This window comes from Achroia grisella, unplaced genomic scaffold (genome assembly GCF_030625045.1).
Source record: "Achroia grisella isolate CSIRO2021 unplaced genomic scaffold, CSIRO_AGI_Agris_v1 utg516, whole genome shotgun sequence".
Taxonomy (NCBI): Eukaryota; Metazoa; Arthropoda; class Insecta; order Lepidoptera; family Pyralidae; genus Achroia; species Achroia grisella.
Genome location: NW_026712909.1, coordinates 332,228 through 359,269, shown reverse-complemented (window position 1 = coordinate 359,269; position 27,042 = coordinate 332,228). Strand labels below are relative to the sequence as shown.

Sequence of the window (27,042 nt, the reverse complement as noted above, 5' to 3'; positions counted from 1 at the left end):
TCAATTTAAAAATCTAATATGCATAGGTTATAAAGATATGATATTTTTTATATGTGTACTAATATTAAAATTTCCAATGTATATCTATCTGTCTGCTGAACAGATATAGGTGCTATATATACAGTGAACGCTTTACACACACACATAGCTAGATTAAAAAGGAGATTTATATACATGGTTTGCTTTTTTCAATCTGACTTTACTACTCAGGAAGCAAACAACTGTAAGAGAACTCAAACTTGAAAATAATATCTAGTCTTCTGTATACGTTTTAACTGTAATCTAAACTGGATAACGTAATACTGTTACGAATTAAGTCATAATTAGTAAAATATACATAACAAATAACTGTCCAAAAAAATGCTAAATGTACATTTATAACATTGATGGTCTAAATATGATTTTCATTAATTTAGAGGAAATGTAATACATTAATTTAGAATAGAAATAATACAATAATAAAATTATTAGTTAAGCTACAGTAATTATACTTATTGGCAACATACAAACATTAGAATAAATAAAAACATTTCTTTATTTTTTAGAGATTAAATCACACGCCAACAAAAGACTTCAACGCAGTATACGGGGAACATTTATATATCTATTTAGATTTTATGGATACCTATGTATTTACTATACCTGCATATGCACATATTTCACTTATATAACTTAGATATGTTACAGTTTTTAACTTTATAGAAAAACTGTTTATTTAAAAGTTTACCTTAGGAGTATACGTTCAATAACAAAACTATAATTATAATGATAATAATTAAAAACTAATATGTAATATCTCCTGTTTGAAATCTGTTATTTATATTAAAGTTGTAAATATGATAATACATAAACATAATCACTAAAGAGTTAATTTCTGTATGTTACATCGGTATTAAGATCAAATTGCATTGTTTTTGCATACTTATTTGAATACGGATATTGACCAATCCCGTTCGTATTTCCAAAAGTGCCATTTACGATTCCAATTTTAGAGTCATAAATAGAGACTTGAAGCAATTGAATGTTAGTAACATTAATTAGTATTAGTAATAAACAGTTTATTAACAAATGCCATAAATTCAAATGCAGTTTGACTACACAACTTTTATACATAATTAAAAAAAAAGCGGTTGTCTAAAAAAATTTAATTACAATTAGCGATCATAATTTGCTAAAATGTTTTCAGTTTTAAACGGTTTCACGACGGAAAGTTTCTAAATTAAAACATCACAATGTTTGATATCAACTCGCGTAAAATAAACCAATTAGGTTGTAGCCAGAATTTGTATGTTAGGGTGACTACACACCAATGTGAAGCACTCACTGTAATGATCTCATTTAATGTGCCCTAATGAGTTTGGGTTTATTCAATAAAATTACTTTATATGTTTATTCACTACTGCATTGCTGATCAACTTTATTGGATACCAACCCACCATATTACTGAATATATTGGTACACCAATATATTCAGTAATATGGTGGGTTGGTATCAAACAATAACATTACAATGTTATTATAATGATTTTGGTTATTTCATTTATACATTATATTAAAATAATTTCTAATATGTACCTATATTATAAATAATGTATAGGTATTTACTTCTTATTTATGAACACATGAACATGGATGGACAAAGGAGGATGACAGGAACATAATATTTATAATAGGAGAAGAGTAAGATCAGTTAAGAGGGTTGATTAATATTAGATCAGTTAAGGAATATAAGCTTAAGAATATAAATATGTTAAAATCAATGCTGATATCAGCATTGATTGACAGCACCAGGTAGTTTCAAGTTAAGCAGAGCTTCTTTAATGGGTATCTGACAGATGATACAAATACTTAAATACCTTCTTTTTGTAAATACAAACACAATATATAGAAAATACCCAGACCAATACAAACCGAATCGTACCCGCATTGATCGTAAGAAAAGCGGTGTGTTCAACCGCTAAACTATTGAAACCATATTACAAGAAACGTCTGTACAACTCTCCGCGTCACTCCACACGCCTTTGGTAACCCTTTATCGCGGCCTGACCGCACACCTAACCCGCGGTCTGTGGCTCTATAATTTGTATACAGCCTCAGCTTCCGTAAATAGAGAAACCACGGTTACACTATTAATGTTTTTTACTGTCACCGAGTCCGTTACACGGTGATTTAAAAAAAATCGTGTAGGTGTGACCACATCTTTACTCATTTCTGTTAGTTCGTAATTAGCACCTAATTTGTTAAGCTACTCTGGTTCTCGGAGGTCTACGAGCCATTTAAGAAATTAGGATCAAAATACAAACTAACACTCAAGAGAACTGAAACAAGTAGTAACGAATTCCAGTCTAATCAGCATCTTATAATGTAAAGTAGACTCATACATGTGTCCATTATTCTTATGACTAATAAAACCGAAGCACACTGCAGGTCCTCAAGCAAAGCAGTCCTCAGCAGGTACAGTTTAGGGTGGAGATATAAATAAGCTAGTTATCAGACAAACTATCCACAGCAATAGTATAAAGGAAAATGTATAATTGTCTGCTTGTACCTTTCCACAACTAAACAGCTGAACGGATATTAATGAAAGTCGTGAATATGTATTGTATTAGGATAATTAACACAATAATTTATCTAAAAAGATGCAGACACATTCACGGGTAACAGCTAGTAATACTGATTGTACCTACAAACCTATTTGTTTGTGAAAAATAATTTCACCTAAACACCAAAAATCTCAATACACGTGTACATATTTTATCTAACAAATATGTCGCCATTTACTTTACCCGCTGGTGAAACCATTGTTTATAATGAATAATTACAACAATTTCCTCATTTTATGATTAACCTGTTATTACTCCCAGTTACTAGTAACACAAATATTATACCTACGTTAATTTATAAACAAAGATACATGTATCTTTTTACTGAATTACATATTTTATTGTAATTTAAACTACAATTATTGAGACCGAGAAGTCCAGTCAAATTTCTAAAATTAAAATCGCTAAAATATAAACTGTTTTATTCGGAAAGGAAAGTTTACACTCTTTCCTGAGGAGATAAAAACCATCGCTCCTAAGAATATCCTTCAATTCTTGTCCCTGACGGGGCTAGCGAACTTTGAAAGGGGCGAGCACAATGGATCTGTGTAGGTCACAGTGCCACAGGTCCATGCACCTGATGGTCCAAAGTCCAAAGAACCCAATAAAAAAAACTATTTCTTCCCCATGCTAAAATGCATGAAACAAAGGTTAAAATAATTAGAATTTAGGATATATTTTATTATTACAGTACCAACTGGCTGTCCTGACTACATGTGCTCAATGTTGCCACAACACTGGCGATCGAACAAGACTCTACCTGGCGGGTTCAAGGTGGTGGCGTTGGGAGACGTGGTCGACGGTACATTGGTCACCGTCAGAGCTGGCAACGATGAGAATTGTTGCGCTGAGCTGAGAAATAATTCAACAGTAATGAAGAATGGAGTTGCTAAATTTAACGATTTGAGATTCGTCGGGAGAAGTGGCAGAGGTGAGTTTTCTGTAGTTACTGAAAATATGTAGAGCAGTAATAAATTATCTCTATCCTTTCGATTGAGTACTTCTTTTATATAATATATAATGGAATAATAAAATCACCTGTGCCAACAGTCTACGCTGGCAGGCAGACGCCAGTGGAGAATGATAAAATGCATACATTTACATAGCTAGAAGTCAGATCAGTTAGCTCATCTAGGCAAATGGCAATTTACCACGATGGTTACTCAGGGGAGCCGCGTGTAGGTCAAAATGATACAGTACATTATTGGTAATGGGCTACATATATACTACATATCATATTAGGCCACATTACTAACAATCGCTTTCTCCAACTTACAGAGTACAACTAATGTACGATTATTTTTTGAGTTAAATAATAGTCTTTAGTCTTCGTATTAGTATCTATCTTTATTTCTTATGAGGATACATTGTATCACGAAGACTTCATTGAGTTTCATTCAACCATGTATCCTAGTCTATTCTAACTCTCAGTGTGCCATAGTCGTTTAGCGTTATAGCGCTAGAATATCCAATTATTACTAACAATAATGGACCGTGATATCGCCGCACTGATAGCATCATGACATTTTATTCTGAAAATGTTATAGTAGAGGTATCGTCCACTAAGTGTTACTCGAGATACCTCTTTTTAAACTCTAAATTTTTACCCTTCTACCCTATTCACCCCTTATTCTTCAATACCGATTTTAGTACTGTAATAATTTTCTACTCTCAACGGTAGATAACTGATTAATTTATATGGCAAAATGGCGTTTGCCGAGTCACGTCGAATTACCTTACCTACTTTTTTATGTAAATGCGACCCAGACTCATACAAACAATCACACTCATGATGTTTGTATCATGCTAGGAATCAAACCCGTGGCCATCAAAAGTAAGGCGTTGTGGTCTAACACCACCGAGGCCGTCATGCATGTGTAAAAACACCCTGATGATTATAAACAATCATACTCATTGTTACAAATGTTTGTATCATGTGAGAATTGAACCCACTACCATCGGAGCTAAGCCACCAAACCATCGCGAACGTATAATGATGGCTATAATAAACAACACAGATTACTAATGACGAAACTGACATGTTATTAGTTATTTGGAAATACATTTTTGTTTTATCGTAAAATATAATCCTAAACGCTATAAATAAAAATGGATCAAACATTTTCCTTAAACAAATCATCACGATATGATGTATCGTCACTAAAGAATACTGCGTCAAAAATAGATTCGTACTATGCAGAGATACCAATTAGGAAATCACCATGTATTTACGCGCACGAAAATAGCCTTAGATACGACGTATCTATTGGGAAATGTGTGTGAGTCATTATAACATGACTGACATTTAATTGAGTGGCATTATTGAGTTTTTTTAATATCAAGACTGAGTTGTAGGTCAGTGAATCAGTATCTCATAATGAGATATGAATTACCTGTTTATATTTTTATCCGATGGTTACATAATTTACTATTACCACAGATAATATATTACATACATACTATTACCTACATTAATATTATAAAGAGGCAGATATGTATTTCTGTATGTCTGTAACGAACAAACCTAAAAACTTGTAGACAGATTTAAAAAATCTTTCACTATTAGAATAGGACCTTAACCCTAAGTAACATAGGCTATAATTGTTGTTAGAAAAAAATAGAGATTCCTGATAAAACTTGAATAATGTAACCTGGGGGCAATCACATTATTAGTAATATGGACTAATAACCCCAATGCTAGCAATATACCATCCCAAAATGACGTGTACGCGGTTCCCCCTGGATAAATTCTTGGCGAATTTGCCACAATGGGCTAACTTATAAATAATTTGACCTTGAACTAACTTGTGGACCAATTTAATGGTAATAGGAAAAGGAATATTCTTATTACTTAGTTATTATAATATGAAACCTTTTCCCGTCCATTATTTTAAAATTCTCTATACGATATAAATGATTATATGTATATATATATATATATGTATGTACATATAATAATGAAAGTAAAAATAATTACACAAGGAATTAAAAACATAATAACTAGTCAAGCAATATAAACTTTTAGGATCAAATTAAAATTTGTATTCCTTTCTATCCATTGAAATAGAATAATAGTGCAGTATTCAGCTAAGTATTATTATATATAAAAATACAAGTAAATTCGGTGTCCGGTTTTACAATAGAGACCCAAATAAGCAGTCAAAATGACTACAAGTCTAAAGGAGCAAAAGAAAACTAAACGGTGCCTCGATTAAGGTCTCGTTCGCTATACTATACCCCCTTTTCCCCTTTCTGTAAGGCAATAAACAAAATAATCATTTGCGGTGAGGGAGCGAAGTTTCTAAATCACGAACGTGGAAACTTGCATTTGTGACGTTCGTGTCACTGAATTAAATGACGATTTGTTATCAATTTATATGCCATAGAGCAAATTTACTCGTAGAATGAACATCATATAATAAATGTTGTAAAAAAATGGTAATGGATAGTTCTAAATTCCGATATAATTATTATGAAGTAAATTTTTCGAAGGAATTGGGATTGAAGATCGACAATAATTTTCTCATCCCTTTCAGAGACGAACTTTTGCTTCATATTATTTATATCCACTATATTATTATAAGTCATAATTGCAAGAAATAATATAATGTTTGAATTTCTTCTTGTAAAGTTTCCAAATACACAATTTCAAATACAATAAATTATAAAGATTTCAGTGGCCTACTAAATCTATCACATATTATGGACTCATTGAAATAATATTCTTTCAAAATGCAAAACTTCTCTAAAGATTATTAAAAAATGTCTATTTTCATCATCCTGACTAACTATTTCTCTGCTTGTGACGTAACGCATTTTAATACGGGTATCACTATCATTTGGAGATTGTTTCTTGGAGTTTATATGGTACCATATAGTATAATAATATATGAATTTAATTGTAAGACTCTTCTGAAATATACTATAAACCCGGGTAATGCAAGAACAGCTCGCTACTATCATCATAAAACTAAAAATAACACATTACTAGAAAAAAAAACAAAAAGCTCATTTGAAAATGTTGCCGCTTTCACGACGGATCAAGACAAGTCTGATTTTAATTTCCAAACCGCAGGCGCAGTAAACGACGTTCGCACTTTACAGTTCCATTGTTGCGCCGACGCAGCCATTACCGGCCCACATGGACACATTGTGCGCTGTAAAATCACGATATTTTCCACACCGGTCATCTTGAATGTATATATATAATAGTTTATATATTAGATAGAATTTAAAGTTTAATAAAATAAAGAAAAATAATATTATCATTACATAGTATAAAACAAAGTCGCTGTCGCTGTCTGTCCCTATATATGCTTAAATCTTTAAAACTACGCAACGGATTTTGACGCGGTTTTTTTAATAGATAGAGTGATTCAAGAGGAAAGTTTATATGTATAATACATGTACACCCGGGCAAAGCCGCGACGAGTAGCTAGTTAATTATAAGTGCGAAAGTTCGTGAGTATGGATGGATGTTTTTTGCCCTTTCACGCAGAAACTAAACGGATTTTGTTGAAACTTTAAAGTAATATAGCTTATATATAAATAGGTTATATTACTGTAAAGAATAACAAATAGGCTAAAAATTTCTCGCGGGTGAAACCGCGGCACAGCTAGTATATATATATTATTATTCTTTACTTCATTAAACTTTAACTATATAGATATACTGTCTACAACGGGTTCGTAGCAAACAGCTGTATTATGTACAACACTTGCATATTCGTACATGTTAGCTGTCATTTGGAAAGACCATGTCAACTTCTATTCGGCCCCACTTGAACCATTGTGGTTTTTTATTATACTTTGCCTGTACTTTTCTTATAATTTATTAATTAATCAATATTCTGAGAGTCATTTTCCTTGCCTATTATAGTTATATTCCTGGTGAATTGTCACGACGGGCCAACTGACCTGACTTTATGTTATCCTATCATCCTTCACTGATACTTCGCTAGAGTATACAAATAGAGTAGACTGGTACACCATGCTATTTTAAGCCATTAAAAAAATAGTGCAGTCTTCAGGATTACTGAAGAAACAAAATATTAATAAAATAGCTACCAATACTACTCATTCATTATCATAAAAAATTTGTTACTCACTAAAAAATTTAATTTTATTATACTGTATATATGTATAATATTATGCTATAATATGGAGTAACAGTACGTCAATAGACTATTATTAGTAATGTTAGTAGCAAAAGCCAAAAAGACTACGGGGAAGACTTAAATTGACATGGCTGGGCTTACTTGGACGAGAGTGGCTAAAGATAGAGATGAGAGGAAAAGGTTGAAAGAGGCCTATAATGAATACCCTTAAATGAATATCCAAATAAAATGATAAATATAATGCTATAAATTATTAGATCCTAATAATTATAACGCATATTGATGATGAATAAACAAAAATATAAAATGATATTCAATTAAGAATAAGAATGAATTGGATAAAGAAATGTATATAAATAATTAATGACATTTATATAATATTCTTGTTATTTTGAGAAGTAATAGAATTTTTATTTAAATATTTATTTGTATTATAAATAAAATCATATAATATTACAACATAATAATTGTTGTATGTACGTAATTTAGGTAAGTAACAAATGCAGACAACAATTATTACCATTCTTTGACATACCTGACTAATGTGATACAAATGTGGAAAAAATTACATTGCTCATTTTAGTAACTTTATATTATCAATTCAAGACCCAAATTCAAGCTATACTGCATATTATGTTACTGTAAATTTAATTATAATTTTGTTTTAATATGCAACTAATTGATCAGCAAATACAAACAGGTTTCATGTTCATAATTAAATGTGAGTACATACGGCTTAAAACATTATGAAATAATTTTACTAGATTATTATTATTAGAACAATAGAGCTTACTAGATTATTTTATAAGTCTGACTCATTTCTGTCAGCAGCTAAACAGCTTCTATGTAAGCAGAGTTTTGATTATACCATGAATATTAGTGAAATTGAAGTAAATAAAATAACTGTGAAAAAATTATAAACAGTGTTTGAAGCAATATTATAGTGACTGTTCATTAATATATCAACAACATTAATTAATTAAATAGTAGCAAACCAACCGGTTTTTGTTGACACTTTTAATTTCGTTTATTATGTACAATTAATACAGTGGTGAAGAGCATGTGGTATTCATTTTTACTTGGATAATAATATGTAACATGATAGCTGTAGTGTAAACTGGCATTGGTTGTGACGTGGTCATCAAAACACTGAGGCGGTAATGTGATTTGATTAGAAAAGACAGCTTTCTGGGCCAGTGGCGTGCACCAGTTTCGGAGGTTGCTCATACCACGATACAATAAGTTAGTATATTAATCGATTCTGAAATGAACTATATGTAAGAATATACTTTCATTAGATTGTTACTTTGGATATGTGAATGCGATATTTAGAGCACATTTTGCTCGATGATAATATTAAATTAACCTTCTCAGGAAATATTTTTGTAGTGAATTCAGACTTACTTATTAAAGAATAGTGAACTATTACTAGTCTAATTTACATTATCATATGGCTTTGTTAAATTTAAATTTGTCTGTTAATCAAAATAATCAAATAGAATTGTATGTGTAATTTAAAAATTTCTTGCTAAAGTCGGTCGGTCCCATAAACTTAACGATTTATTGACCATTAATTTATATTTAATGGATAACACGTTCCTTTTATAAAGTAGTAAGTTCATTACCTGCTACATTTTCTTCGATAAATGCCTAGGACGAATCGAAAAAGATAACTGTTGTATTGAGTTGGTAAACATTTTTGTATGACATAACTTATCTTTAGACCGACTTAGACGTATCAGCAGTCACGCCCACTCCGGCTCCTACTACACCGGCAGTTGTTATAAAATTATACCTAATATTTTTTACGTCACATCACAAATCACCAATTACGCAAAACAATTCTAACGCTCTCCATTCGAGCATTGTGAAACAAAATGTACCGCTGGTCGTATTAAGCCGAGAGAGAGCCTCGTCTCGAGCATGTCATCAAATTGACCACATAATTAGGAGCGAGTGGTCGACTCATAAACGGCATGACCAGAATGTGACCAAATCATTTTATGTAGCGGTCATAATCGTATATCGTCTCTAACGTCGCTTTTTATTATTTTTTCTCTATACGTCTCTAGTATCAGTACGCGTGAATACACTTGTTGAGTATTCTATGTTCCTATTAAAGTCCGCCATACAGTGACGTTTGGAATTATTATTGCGAACTTAATTTGAATTAATGTTGACAATTTAAATTATCACCGACTTATCCTAAGTATTAACTCTTATGATAGTTATCTATACTTATTTTTTAAACGAGTAGCAATCGGGTCTACTGCCAGTTTTTCTTAAATGAAAGAAAAACTGGTACTTTTTTAACTTTCGTATGATCAAGCACATCAGAAGTCTATAAAATATATATAATACTTCGTTAGTCATTCCTAAGTAATTATGTATATAGTAATATTATATCTCCATACCAAGTAGTAGAACTATTTTAGCTTTACCCTCTTACAGCATAAAACTTCAAAAGTTAATAGATCAGATAGAGTACCTTACAATATCAGACAATTTTGTGTGGTATCAAGCAGTCGTCTTCGTGAATTCAATCGATAACTTCGTAGGCCATCTATTTGCGAATATTTTATACCTAAAAATAGTTTACCCTTGTAAATATAAGGGACTTTTATTTGTGTATTTTTATTAATTAATAAATACAATAAACAAACAATTGTTATAACATTTCATTCACTCGTTTTGTACAATTATATAAGTATAGTTGTCTTCCAATGAGAGATACAGATTGAACATAACATTAAAATCGTTCACACGTTTCAAGTAAGTAAGTATATAATAGTACTTGTTTATATACCCTAGCTCACCAACAATACAATATTAAAAACCACTGATCGGATCTCTCGTCGTCCTAATTTGGTAGAGAAAATGTACTTACATTACATCGAATCTCAAAAACCTACTTTGCCGCATACGCTAGATATCTACGCAGCAATGCTCAAGAAACCACAAATGATTTTCCTGAAAAACATGTCGCATAGTGTCAGAATGCGAGTCGCCTTACTCACAAATGTCACTGAGGATTTACGCTCTGTCGTAAATCAAGATGGCCGCCGTTCCCTCCCTACCCTCAGCCCACCTGCGCCTGAGCACAATAATTGAATATTTCACGCGGCTCTCTCAACACCTCTAGGGAGAAGATCGTTGCGATACAATGTTATGTTTTATAGCCCCACGCGTATTGTGTTAGGTCCTAAACTGTTGATGAGTGATCATGCGAAATGCATTAAGGTTAGCGATTTTAAAAGCAATATTTCATATATATTCGAGACATGAGTTTAGCTCGCAGCGTTTTATGATGATTTGTTTCCGTATTGAAACTGGAAACTCACGGATCACGCTATACTTTGTTAGAAAGAAAGAGCGACATTGAGATGCCCTAGCGTAATAAAAGTCGAAAAATATATTGGAATGAGAATTAATAATGAAATCAACTATTATATTTGTATGCGACACAAACTGAACTATTTATAAGAATCACATATACATAGGCATTAACATAACATATTTGTATAATTCTATAAAATTGAAACAATAATAAGTAATTTAAATATCAATTATTACTTTAAAATGACTTGAATTGTTTTATTAATTAGTATAAATATTCCTTCAATGTATAAATATTCATAAGTTTAACCAGGCGACCAAAACACGTATAAAACTATACTATAGTATATATACAATATACATATTTTATTGTATATTAACAAAAAGCTTATAAGTGCCCTGAAATTCCTTGTCACAACTTTATTAAACCCTAGAATCTAGGCGACTTGAAATTATTCTAAACAGAATTTGTACCTACTAACAACAACTTTCTATAGAACTACATATGGAAAATCTAAACACATCTCGCTAAACCCACGGGTAAAACTGTTCGAAATCAGTCATTTAATCCAAATCGAGTGCTCAGTACATGCGAATTATCTGCATTAGACATGTTAATCCACTCATTTTAACTGTAATTTTATTCGGTATTTATCGGTGCATTCATTACTGCTGACCACAAATCGCCCTCCCAAAAAGCTCGCTATTTTCCATTCGTGTTGTTAGGGAATATTCTCATATGAAGCCTAGTTTGGGGGTAATGTACAGTTATTAATTATATTTAATGGTATTGATTAACTGGGTAACTTAATTATTAAACAGTGCAACCCATGTTATCGGTAGGTAATTATTTACAGGGTCATATTAATTACTATCTGATCAATTATTTATTGATGTTGTTTTTAGCTGTTATTGCAAAACGCTGTTTTTATTCTTTTATTGCATTTTTAAATTTACAATTTGGCGAGCTTAATGCCATATGGCATTCTCTACTATCTATGATGGAAACCATGATGGAAGTGGAAAATGATACTCACCCCGGTTTATGAAGTCTCGTCAGTTAACCTATTATGGTTATAATTTCTCCACAGAATAGTTACCAAGGGGAACCTCGTGAATGCTGACCTGACAACCATGTCAGGTTGACAGACAATGTAGCAACATTGCTAGCAATGGAGCTTCTTGTGTTCTTTAATCACAATCCAATACGTATTATAGATATATTTTATAATCACAAATATTCATGTTAAACAATCATATTTAGGTTTGCATACAATTTTTTATGAGGATGCTTTATTTGTTTCAGGGAAAAGTTTTGCTTTAACAATAACAATATCAACAAATCCACCTCAAGTAGCTACATACCAAAAAGCAATCAAAGTGACCGTCGATGGACCGCGGGAACCACGATCTAAAACTAGTAAGTGTGCCTTATATTACTAATACACTATTATGAGAACCAAAATTTATTAAATACGTCTTTTTCTTTCACATAGTTAATTTTGATAATGCACCGTTCACCTCAATCTCTGTTTACCTTATGGTTAAATGGGAGTAAATGCCTGAAATCCGCCATGTGCACCTTTATGTGTGTATTTGTTCATCAAAATTTTATACGTATCCATTCATCGTTTAATTTAGAGGATAACGATCCATTGCTCTGTAACACTCGATATTCACGAGATGAGTGATAAAATCAAAGAGCAAAGCAATTTTGTTCTCAAATTACTCAGCTTACTCCATGAAATTGTCATAAACAACTTTAAAAAGATAATTTTATATATTTAAAACATTGCTAGGTATTGTTATTATTGTTACATCTATTATTATCGCATAATTTTATACTCGACACTGCACGGTAGGTATACACTTGTTACACTGTGGTTGTGATATCACTAATAGATAATATTTTCTTCCCACGGAACTAATTTAGTGAATGACAATTTATAGTAAAATTAAACTTTAGTTCTGTTTTATATATATTATATTATTACATAAAATGAAGTAGATATGTATCTATACATATTCGTTACTAATATTATAAAAAAAGATAGAGGTAGCGAATTTTGTTATAAATAAAGTAAGTCCCTGTTGGCATTTATTTCATTAAAAAAATCTATTCTAATTGTCCGTATATTCTGTACACTGTAAGTATATTTTTTCCCATAATTTTTTATATTATGTATGTAAAAACTCACAAAGTTATGATCACCCGCGCGAAATTAGAACGCGTTACTAGTAAAATTAAAAGACTGGTACTTACATAGGTACCTACTGTTATTTACATGTTGTAGAGTTGAAATGGTTATACCAGCAAAGAATTTATACTTAACAAAACTGTGGTTCATTTATACAAAGTATTCTGCGGTCCCTCTGTCTCATCTTTTCCGCCATTAAGCAGCTACATTGTAGGCTGTATTCAGGTTTGAGGAGTATTTCTATATGGCAATAAAATTAGAGAATACGGAGTCTTGAAAGTCTTCAGGAATGGAAGCACCACGGAACTGGCATTGTGTTTTGTAATAAATTTATTTTAAACTCTATAAACATAAAAAAGGTTCAACAAAATTATTACATAACTATTCATAATTGAAACAGGTGCATTCCCAAAAATTAAGAAAAAAAACAAGGCCATCGTTTTGTGTTACGACATTCTCATATTTATTCAAGGAACATTAATTAGCGAAATAAAAACATCCGTCCTCCGCCATTTTTGTCCAGTCACGCGAAACTAAACTGTTCAAAAGGAACTCGAACTATCGACGAAATTGACTTAAAAACACGTTACGCCATATGGAGTGGCAGTGGCACGGAGCCGGCGGCAAACAATAGTGAAATTATATCGGTAATAAGTTGCACTCACGCACACAACACAACTGCTCCTGAGGATCACTCTTTGTGATCCCCGCACCGATCAAAGCGACTGCCATTGCATATTATATAATTTATACATAATACTAACTTACTTTTGCAATTTTTGTAATACACTAGCTATACGGCGCGGCGCTGCCCGCGAGGAATTTAGCTTTATATTAGTAAAAAAGGTTTTCCAATCGGTCAGGTATTTTTTGAGTTAATAATAATTAAAATGTCTGTTTGGCATTTCAAATTAACAGCATACGAAAGTATATACGCTACTTGTATAAAATAAATAATTTTAAAAGGAAACTTTTTAAAAGTCTGCCTGTTTGGTTTTGAAACGGTTGTACAGATTTTAACGGGTCTTAGTTTGCTAATGTTATAATATTTTAGAAAGGTTATTTATTTTTATAAAAAGAAAACATTAAACTTTACGCGGACGAAATCGCGGAAATAGTAAATAATAATTACATGAAATACATAGATGCCTATATACGAGTATATTATACACGAAATAAAATGTTTACTCTCTGTAATATTAATACATTTGTTTGTTATGTTTTAACATCGAAGCGGACGTGACATTTCTAGTATTTGGGTTACCATTACCACTATTACCACTATGGTAATAATTTACCCTTCAGATGGGCCGTAGTGTTATTTATCACTATAGTGAATATTAACCAATCTGCCTGAAATTTGGCATTTATTTCCTTCTAAAAGAAAAGAATATAGCCTACATTCTTCTCTTTTAGAACTAAATACATAATTTTTATCCCAATTAGGATTGATCACATGGACACAGTCCAAGATAGAATCCAGATCTAAGAAAGAAGAGGTTCTCATTTCTAACATTAATTAATCATTTTTGTTGTGTTTCATTTTGCATGACAAATACTACATTGTATGACAAATTTCATGACGATTCGTTAAGCCGCTAAGACAATAAAATATAATGCAGACTGACTTTCTCATTTATATATTGGTTATTATAGCATATGTTATACAAAATAGTTATATACAGGATGATCTCAATGTGCATTTGGGAATTTATAAATTCTAATATACCTACTACTATTTACATTGTTTAACTTTACTAACATATATATAATATAATAACTTCAATACGTTTTATACCTTCCATTCGATAACCTAATTATTGTATGTTATTACATGATTCATAAAATGTTAATTCATACTTGAAGTACTATATTTAAATGATGAGAATTGCCATAAATTTAATTGTTTCTATTATATTATTGTAATATAAAAATTAAATATGGCATCAAAATCTAAATAACAAGTACTTCTAATTATCTGTTGCTTTTCGTAAATAACTTAAATGTAAAGTAAACACAAAATAATGACAAATTATATCTAGTTAAAACATAAATATACTATGGTGTTTATAGAGGAGAATAATAAAATCGATATTAAAAATAAGGAACTACTGAGTAATGATTACTACATTATATACATACATACTTATATATCTTTAAACAATTTAATTAAATTGATGTAATGAGATATGGTGGTAAAAGTTCTAAAAAAATGAAACGCTAAAGTACACCTCATAATTAATACTATAGCTTGTACTTTTCAATTAAAATACTTATTACAAGAATAACAGCAGCAAATCCAGCTTAATGTACAGATATTAAACAAAGAGTAGATAGAAAGGACAAACAAAAGCGAGTACGTACTTAACGAATAAGCCCCAAACTCCGCTGGACAAGAAAGGAAGATCTCGCGTGCGCCGGGACTTAAAAGTTTTAGTAAATAGAATTAATTTGTACGTGCCCCGGTGTAAGCCGCTTCCCAGTCTCTGAGGGTCTCATTTGAGTTGTACAATCACAGATATCGAGTATCGATGAAATACCCAATTAAAAAATAATATCTTCATAATAAAATATTATAAACTCGAAAGTTTGTAAGTATAGATGGATTTTTGTTACTCTCACGTAAAAACTACTGAACAGATTTTATGGAAACTTCAATTAAATATTGCTTGTACATCAGAATAACACATAAGCTACAAATTTCACCCGGGTAAAACCCGGGCACTGATAGTAATAATATATTTTAACTACATACTCTATTAATAATAACTTATCGAATACACTATAAAATAGTGTCATAGAACTACTAATTAAATAAAACTATTAATAAAATAAAAAATATATAAGAGTATATTTATTCTTTAGAGACGCTAGTTACGAGAAAGCTAATTATTTTTAATTAGTAAAATAATAATCAATTTATCAATAAAGTTTTATATTATGAGTTTAAGTGAATATAATTTAGAAAGAATAAAGTAGAATTCAGGTCCTTCTACGAAGTCCTCGTCGAGCGAAGATGTTATGTTATGTATTGAATACAAACAACATTTATAACCATATATCTATGACCACTATCAATTTAAATTTGGTTTTACAGAAATTAGCATATAAGTATTGTTTCGAATTTAAAAAAATAATTACAAAATTATATATAATCTAAAAATCTAAATAAAAATTCATAAAATATAGTAACATCGACATTTTTTAATAAGACACATCACTAGACACTGCACTATATACCAAAAATTAACTCCGTGTTTTGTTAGCGTCGATTTCACAACATAATTGCGGTATCGATACATTTTGTATTGTATAAACTCATAAACTAATTATGTGCATATTTTTTGTCGGATATCTACGGGTGCCCAAATAATTGTGGCGGCGCCCCTCAAACAAAGACCGTTCGTTGGGTCTAACACCGGCCAATTTGTTGGGACTAAAAAAAAACAACCTTTCATCTTTAATAAGACGATTGACACATAGTTATACATGTAATGTTAAACAGGAAACGTCATTCTAGAAAAGTATGGGAAAAAATTACTACATACTACATTTAGTAAAATATTTCAATAATTTTTAAATCTAATTAGGTAGGTTTATTGTATGTATTCGCTCTTGTATTTCCCAGAACAAATGCCCCTTATCCCCTTAAATGAAATTTCTTATTTATAATAAATTTAATTAAGCAACTATTTCTAATGGGTTGATAATAAATTAAAACCAAAAAAATTATGTAAGTTTTTTTACCCTGCCGTTGTGGTAAAGCATTAGATCCATGTGATGGTAAATGGTTGCTGTAATCTATGAATACCCGTTGCATAACTAGATATCGATATATGTATTCCTTTTGAGAAATACTTACTTTTCATTTCAGTTGTTCTTTTAGAAAGACAAATTCTAGAACAATAAGCTTTATACTTTTATACAAGTCATCCTTGAATAAAGTAAATTAAATATTCTAATGAATTAAATTGTAATCCATACTAATATTATGAATCACAAAGTGTCTGTTTGTCTATATTTTTCACGGCTAAATTGCGGATTTTAATTACATTTAATAAGATAGCTTATATTATGGGTTATATATTTTTTCATTATATATTTGTTCAAAAAAGAAAGGTAAGATGACGCGAGGACATGATACTTTTTTTTTTTGTAACTACTTCCTCTTCCAAGTTCCAATATATAGCTAATATAATGAAAGAATATAGGCCATCAAATCTAACAAAACAGTAACCATAATAGGTGATTATTACAAACCAATTATTTATTACGGACGATTGAGGCCTGTCCTATTGATCTCTGTCAATGATTGATTGTAATTTGCGTATTGGGTTCATTACATTGTCATTGTAGATATAACATGACTGAGAAGACTTTGCTAATTTTTAATTACGTACTACATTTATTAATCTGTTTTAAAAAAATATGAATTGGAAAGCATATAAAATATTAGGCGAAATAATAATAATAGTAACAAGCCAAGGCAATTTACACAGCGCCATCTTGTACCAAAATAATCTGAATTTATTTCATACGAGTAGGTACTAGACAATAAATGCACACATAGTTCGTGTGAGAATCGAACCCGCGATCTTCAGTGTGCTACTCTGCTAGGCCACAGAGACCGTCTAACCGCACTAGTGTTCAAAATATACAAAGATATTTAAGTAGTAGTATAATAACTTTCTCATCCATAAAAACCGACATCAAACCAACACAATGATAATATTCAAATGCTTAATTATTTATATTTAAAATAGTATTTCATTCGCAAAACTTTCTACTATCGACCGATTGATTGTATGAATGTATATTAATCTAAAGGCAGTCACAATAAACGTTTCATTTTATTAAAATGGTTCCTCGTAATATATTGCCGTGAATATGTTAAATTATTGAGCACTATTTACATACATATACATCCTCACGCCTATCTCCAATTGAATGGACAAAGACTATATTAAACGACAAACGACTCAATTCATATATACCTATTTTGCACCGTCTATATTCATTTGCACCTTATATAGTAGTATGTTCTTTTGTACCAGGTACGAACGTGTCTCCGATCCGGAGTTTTGGTTTCCAGCGGACACTGATAGACTCGGCGCTTAGAGATATGGAATACAAAAGTTCGCCGGTCAGAAGTATACGGTCGCTGTCGCACGATGAAAGAGAATATAAGACCAATGCCAACCTGCCTGTGGGAGGTAAGTTTCTTATAGAAGACTAGTTGTACTAAAGAATATTTTTTTAATTAAGAGGTTTGGACTATGGCGCTTAGACCTGAACATCTACTGCGCTCGCCTTTTTTTAGAGTGTGCTACCTAGGCCCGTCAAGGACAAAAACTGTAGGATATTCTTAGAAGCGAAGGTTATTATTTCCACAGGATATAGTAGATGTGTACTTTCCAAAGGAGGCTAAATGTATTTGGTATTTTATTCCATATGAATTTTTCGTTAGAGACTAAAAACATCCATTCTCCCATACTCACAAAATATCGCATCTTCTATCCAATAACAATTTCTAGAGATCTCTGCTTAGAGCTCACGTGCATTATATAGTATGAGATCAGAAAGACTTAGAAATTAGTTTTTTTCCAGTGTTTTTGACATTAAACTATATTCCTAACTGAAGTTAACATGACACTATAGAATTAGATATATTACTTCGAATAAAAACCGTTATTTAAAAAAATATTTTTAACCAAACAATTTGAAGACTAAAATAAACAAACTTAACAACAACATTTGTAACAAACCACACAAATATTATGTGACTGTGAAAGTATTATACATGCCTTCATATTTATAATATTTACTTATCTGTTTTTTATGTTACCTTTTCACGACTAAACGGTTGAAAGGATCTTGATGAAACTTGTCATGGAGATAGACTGTATTACGAGACTATAGGCTATCTTCTATCCCAACAAATAATTTGGAAGTGGATGAAAAAGGGACGATAGTTTGCAAACGAAGTCGCGGTTAATAGTTTGTACTACTATATATAAATCATGATAAACAACAACCGGCAGATAGCTAATTTTCTTGACGTAATTATGTCCTAAATAACTGTAAACGGTGGGGCTGCTAAATTTATTAATATCCGCGCTCATTACCACCGCACCGCTCGACGCACAATCACGGCCCTCTAACTGCCGCCTTATTTGCCGACGACTTGTAATGTAACGCCACCGCCAAATAATCTCACAGACAGTCCGCATAAATATTTTTATATACAATAGCAACATCACTGAAACACCTGATGAAAACTGTTTGGCATGCATATTAAGTTTGTTTTATACAATAATAGTATCTATGAATGACATTATCTTATCTGCGGAATGACCCACCTGATGGAAAATGTAGGCATGTTGATGTTTATAAAGATATAATGGACATCTCGCTGACACTCCTGAATCCTCAGGAAAAATCCACTTTAATTCCTATTGTTGTTAAACCAGAACACGTTGTAAATCAGGCAATGTAGAGATGAATGATAGCTATACGATTTCTGTTAAAATATAATAACAATTATTAGTTAATTAAACAAAGCCGTAATATAATAACATTATTTCCAAAAGAATATATAATATTAATATATGTATAAATATATAATGTGAATGATAGTAATAAATAACTTTCAGGTGAATAAATTATTTTAACTTTGATTTTAAAATGATATATTTAGTCAAATATTCACAAATTGTTGAAAAATCATGTGTGTAAACTCGACCACATGATCAAGGTTGTTTCATTATTCTTTATATGTTTTCCACGATATTAAACATCGCTCGAATATATTAATAAAGTTCCTTAGGCAATGTTGTTACTGAGTAATCTTGTTCTTTTCTTCATCTTCATTTCTTTGTCACACAAATCTAGAATTGACCATTATGCGTGAATAAAAAGTAGTTCCACTCTACTGACTCCGAAGCTCAGTCTAAGCTGTGGGGCGTTTACAAGGCAATCCCAGAAGCGACTTTCATCAGCGCGGCGCGGTAATCTGCGCGAGTAATGACGCGACGGTCATTACGCATATTATAGCTTTATAGCTTGCGCTTGCGACTCCTCATGTCAACTCCGCTTACTAGCTCGTTTGGAATTGGAATATTAATCCAAAATCCAATTTATATGTAACATCTCAACGGCTTTGTATAAAGTTGTCCTTTACAGTTTCTCTAAGTTGTATTTCAATTTGAGTTGTATCTCCGTTTGAATTTGACGGGGATCGATCGTGAGATATGACAGTGACGTTACACATAAAAGGTACCACGGCCGTTGCTATGTAGATACTTTGTAACGACTACCTATCTCTATCAATCAAGTGGTTCACCACCTTGTTTGCTATTCCAGTTACCAAAAAACTACCTTCATTCGTGTGAAGTTAATTGACAGGCACGAAAAGTACGCTATATCTTTTCCTATCCCTAATGTAGGAATTCCTATATGCCAACTTACATAATGAATGATTAAACTGCATACAATAGATACTTTTGCATTTATAACATAAACCACAGTAGTAGTTAATAATAACCACAAATATGATATGTCCCTAAGATGGTCTTAAAAATTTCAAATTAAAAGGAAGTAATTTTTCGTAAAACGTGTATTAAACTTTGTATAAAAGGTAGCCATAAAGAAAATATTAAACCAGTTACGACTAAATAAATAATATACTTCATTCATAATGATTCCGACCATGAATACGAGCCCATTATAAACATTAATAGAATCTTTCAACATTAACAATAAAATAGTTAATATATTTTGCTCAATATAAATTGCCAATTGAGATACAATATCGGTCTTTAGGAATAACTATGATTCAGTTATTACGTTTAAGCACAAATCCCAATGAATCATAAACAAATAAACCTAAAACCAATCGTCATAAGGACTGGATTATACATAAATAATTTGTTTGCATATTCAATACAAAAGACAGCTATTATGTTTATTTATTTTTTTAATATTTTTCAACAGAATTTATTATTTATATATTTCACAGAGGCTTGACTAAAAAATTAAGATTTTTTCTAACTATGAATAATTATATTTCCTATAAAATAACAACTACTGTTTATTATTAATATTTTTTGATGGCAAAACCGATGAAAACATAATATATAATAATAATATTGTTTTAGTCTGTAAATCCCCGTCATTTAGAAGACTCTCTTTGAAATCAGGAAAACTTAACTTACTTTTAAGCCCTACTGCTATAAAAAATTGATAGTGTGGAATATTTCGTAATATATTACTGTAAATAATTATTGTCTCTCTTGCCGTTTTACTTGAGTCAAGTACCTACTTGACTAGATAGATTTTGTCATTTCTAATGCGGTTACAAACAGTGACGTAGTGTACACTAGGACGTGATGACGCGGGTGGTAGTCGGAGTGAGTTATTGGGGGCAGGGTTGCCAACCATCCTAGAATCCTACGAGGACATTTTTATTCTCTTACAAATCTGTACGAGAATTTTACCAATGAAAATCTGTCAAATTGCTTTGATGTACAACAAAGTACATCAAAGTATTTTTTATTATATTTAGAAAGTTAAATTGAACTAATATACCAGATTTTCCATTTCGTACAAGGCTAAGTGTTCCAAGCTTGGCAACCCTGATCGAGGGTCCGAACAATCGGAACCGTCCACTTATGAACTGATGGAACACCTTGCCTGCCGTTTCGATCAGCCCTCTAGTGATCTAAAGTTATTACGTGCTTTGTTTTTTTATTTATTGTATTATTAAGCCATCACAAAATACTACACCTCCATCGTCACTCTGTGTCTGTCTGTGATATCAGATTACATTACTAATTCCTTTTAATTTATTTCCAAGTTTTAGGATTAGCTACCCGAACCTACTTTTCTCCTAACTACATATATTAGAGACGTAACCTCTAGTATTATTATTAACCAAAATATGAGTACCTACATCTTTTTAAAAAACATACTGACGGCCTCAATGGTCTAGCGGTTTAGCACACCGCTTTACTTTAGATGGACGCGAGTTTTATTCCCTACACTGTGCGAACTTTTGTATTCAAGAGTATGATTGTTTGTATCGGTCAGTGCTTTTCATGTATTTACGAAAAAAATGCATCGAAAGTATTTATTGCTGTTATCTAGTACCCATAATACTCTACTTAGCGTGGTTGTGACTAGATGGCAGTGTGTAAATTGTCCTGGATTATTATTATTATTAGGTATGTTAAAATAATGATTCTCCTACGTACTCGTACTAAACCGCGGGATTTTCATAACCATTCATTCATCAAGAAATACCCATTATGCAATATTAGTACATGAATTAAATACTAAGAGACCATTCATTGCTAAATCGTTAATTGCACCCGTGGTTTTCCAGCTGATTGTAAATTTTATGTAGGTATAACTAGGATTCATTCAATATATTTATTATCATTTATGTGTGGGTAAGTAGTCATTAATTTGCTGTGTTTGTTTTATTGGAAGTTCTATTTGTTAAAGTAATTGTCATAACTTAATACGTCAAACTAATATTGAAACGAACGCTAGTAAACAATGTATATTTTATAATAGTTTTGGAAATATTACATATATAAATTCGTGCTGCGTCTGTGTGTATGTTTGCAATAACCAACAGAATATATTATGAGAAAAATGTAGGTTATGGTGACTCAGTGTGATGGCTGTGTTTCTTTTGTGTACGTTATTTTGGTGAACTAAGGTATCTTTGCCTGTGAGCTAAGGTCTACATGCCCTGTAATTTCACTGCCGTATCTCACCCTTCGAAATACAGCGTAAAAACTGTATGTCGACTGAAATACGTGGAACTGAAGTGTCACCACTACTCAGACGACTTTCTATAAACTCTACTTTGCTCAAAATCAAACAAGTATTTTTATATTTTATATCTTCAACTTTTCAATGATACCAGAAATATTTATTCTCATAAATAACCATATTCGCCTCTACTCGTAAATGATCACCTCCAACACTCACCAGTACCTGTCATTTAAAATAGAAATCAGGAGACTGAATGGACAGGGTCAACAAACTCCGCATTACAAAGTTACGAGAGAAAAATAATAACAATAACTTCAAATGCGATCCAAGAAAAAACCGACGCTAGCACAATGTCATTAAATCGGTAGAGTCTAAGGTAGAGTAAAGTCGTGCGCATAGACTTAGTGAGGTTTAGACATGTGAATCTAAGTTTCCTTTATTTTCTAGTATGGTAATACGTATTAAATTCACGTGACGTTGTCTATTGTTTTTAAATAAAAGATGAGCTATTTATATGAGAACGGATTGTCATCAGGACTTCCTTATGATACAATCTATAACTTTATTCCGATTCATTTAGCTATCTAGTTTTGAGAAAGAAATAAACAGGCTTTATAAACAAACATACTTTTGCAATTTATAATATTTAAAATGGATTCATCAAAATAGGGAATAGAATGAAAATAATCTTTATTCAATAAACTTAGTATAAGCTTTTTTAAATCGGCATTTTGTATAATATATTCATTCATTCGGAAAACAAACTCAGCACAATAAGAACGATCTCGAAAATTGCATATTACTCTATTAAATAAATGTTGTTCTTTAAGATTTATAGATTTTTGCCAAATAACAAATAATTATGTTAGCTATATGACGTTGTTTATCAATTACAAGACAACAATAAAGTATTATTTTTAGTTAAAAAAAATACACTATATACATAACTGTATAACAATTTCGTGAGCAAAAATCTATTTCGAAAACATTCAATTCGACGAACAGCGTATTATATCGCGCCTTATTTCCGGTACAATATTTTCAATTTGATTGATCAATTTCGATGATCGATATCTCGGGCGCCGTGATTGACTACTGGCCGGCTACCTAACACAGTTTTGCTTCGATACTTTTCTCTGTTTTACAGTACAATACATTTAACTTACTCCGGCTTTTATTGGGAAATTGAACCGAGTGTGCATTGTATTGTGAAGTTTCTGTTAAAATCGCTGGCTTATCGGATATTAGGTTGCGTTAGCGCGTATCTCTGCGGTTACACTTACTCAAATAAAGTCAATCTTGGTGCGGGAGCGAGGCTCCGTGTGAAAATTTGATAACGAAACTATAGATCGATAGGGCTGCAGAAATCGAGGGGCAATAGCTGCGGTTACAATCCGTGTGCTACTGTGGGATGTAATAAGCGGCTGCGGATTAGGCACCGCACACGACACAAGCGGTGCATCACCGCACGCGCTTCATACATGCCTAATTAATATGTAACAAACACATTCCAAATATTATTATCAGCTACTGTAAAGATTAACTTGACATTGTTGTAGCTTAGTGCTTAATGATGACTAGCCTGTAACGTCGATAGTTCCAATCCGACGGACAATGTATGCACAATAAAAAAATAATGTATATATTTATATTTCATCCACTTTTTTATACAAATAAAATAGTTTAGAAATCACTCCAATTAACAAGTTCTTTATTTGTTATAGTGTCTCTGTCTCTTATAATAGAAGCAGATAGGTTGCTATTTACTGTTAATACTGGTATATAAAATTAGATTTGAGAATGTCTTGGTGTAGTGGTTCACTGCACCGACTTACACTATAAAGATCTTGAATTCAAATCTAGGAGGCATCAAATAATCTTTATATGAAATTTCATATTTCTAACTACCTTTCCAATAAAATAAACGCCAATATAAACCATGTAGGCTACCACATTGAACTCAAACATATGTACCCACTTATAAATTGTTATGATGTTAACGAAATGTCAAATATTTCGTTGTGTTCCTCGCCCCTGACTACCCTATCTAAGACCTAATAATCGTGACGGTATATTAAGGATTAACCATCATCACACCTCATATATTCCTAATTTCTATAATATACACGTTCAAAAAAATAATATCGACTAGTTTAAAGATTAACCACGTACGTCTAAACGTCTTCATATAAACGATTTCGTAATTGCCTCCAACAAAAAACATTAGAGAATAGCTCACCAGAATTCGATGGTCAATAATCGAAGCTACCGACTTCTTGGAGCATTAAAACTATTAAAATGTATGAGGGCGGAGTGCTGCGGGTGGAATTAAGCTCCGAAGCCACAAAACCACAGCTTCTGGACGAGCTGGACAGTTAACTCTGTACGAAGTATGTATTATCGATACATCAATTTTATAATTAGCTTCCCGAAGGCGGAAGTAGTAAGTACAGCAAGATAGACATATATCTAACATAAGAGCTATTTTAAAACTTACGTAATGTTCATTAAATGATAATATTCAGAAATGAAGATATATTATATATAAAATAGTTGACCCTGCAAACATTATTTTAACATATACGAATATATTTTTTCTGAAAAATAATAGAGTACTAGTATCGCTATTAAAAGTCGATGTTGATAGTAGAAAGGTGAAAATTTAGAGTTGAATGTATTTTTAATGGCAATTTACTAGAAAACTTAGAAAAATAAATTATGTCCAAAAATGTTAAATTAAAAACTTGGAGTTTACCACACTTATCACTTAGTAGTAACTTATCAAGTAGTGAAAAATAGTTTATATACTACTCTCGGACCTATTTAATTGTAACAAAGAACGTGATCCGAAAAAAATATATATTAGATGTAAAGAACATACAGTTAAAAAGGAGTTTTTCCATTGTTTTAAGTGTATTTATATAGCATATTTCATAATAATAAAATTTGTAAACTTAACGAAACTTAAATGAACTTAACTTCAATATATCGATATTGCAGTTAAGTTTGTTATTAATTAAGTTAAGCTTATTAAGCGTTATTGCTTAAATGGTTTATGCGATATTTCTTTTTATTGGGATAATTAAAAAGTATTATTATTATATGCATTTATATAGAATATAGTAATAATAAAAACATTAGTGGTAGAAATTAACATTATTACATATGTAAGATCCTTTTTTATTTTGTAAAGCTTGATGAACAATACATACATACCAATTTGCGTGTAAGTGCACACATCCAAACCGTAAACAAAATAAAGCCTGGACAGAACTCAATCATTCTATGTATAAATTATTTAACATTTCCCTTCATTAACGGCCACTATTTTCCGTTCGCATTTTCTCGCATTTGCAGTTGGTTTGTAAATCCAACGACAGCCGACTAAAAAGGCGGGCCAATTGTTTTAGTTCTCCATTTAAATTGAAATGGATTGGCAACATTAGAACAGTGACGGACTGTTTACTCTATAAATGTATTTTATATATTTTTTAACCATTTCATTTAAATACTTTACACGTAATATTTCAAATTTAGAACAATATTTTGTAGTACGAATATCACTAACGTATTAGCTAAGTTATTACCTCAGTTTGCTACATCTTACCCGTGATATTCAGAATAACAATAGTTTACAGTTTGTATCTTTTTTGTAGATCGATTGGAATAAAATAAACACAAATGTTTCAATAAAGCTTACTACAATACTGTACTGAAAAACGCACCTATGTCGGTTAAGGTTTTTAGAGTTTAACATTTATTAGAATTGTTTGTTTGTCTGTGCGTTTGTGTGCAAACACAAACAAATAATTCTAATAAATATTATTTTGGGTTCTACTATGTTGATAAAGTAATAATATTTTATCTCATATATCATCCAGACAGTGATTCATTTCATTTTTTACATTTATAGATTAAAATATTGGCACAATGAGTTACATTTTACTTTTAAAATTGTTGATACGACTTATTCTCCGTATTATTAACATATGGAAGGTCGTCCTTT

The 27,042-nt window shown here is 31.3% G+C and overlaps 1 protein-coding gene across 1 annotated transcript in view; it reads left to right on the top strand.

The window, feature by feature from the left end:
- Positions 1 to 27,042, top strand: part of LOC131847138 (protein lozenge-like) — a 64,264-nt gene that overhangs the window by 6,467 nt on the left and 30,755 nt on the right. Inside the window, exons 2-4 of the mRNA XM_059196607.1 lie at positions 3,294 to 3,533; positions 12,362 to 12,475; positions 18,308 to 18,466. Coding sequence (XP_059052590.1) covers positions 3,294 to 3,533; positions 12,362 to 12,475; positions 18,308 to 18,466 — 513 coding nt within the window. The remainder of the gene's footprint in view (positions 1 to 3,293; positions 3,534 to 12,361; positions 12,476 to 18,307; positions 18,467 to 27,042) is intronic.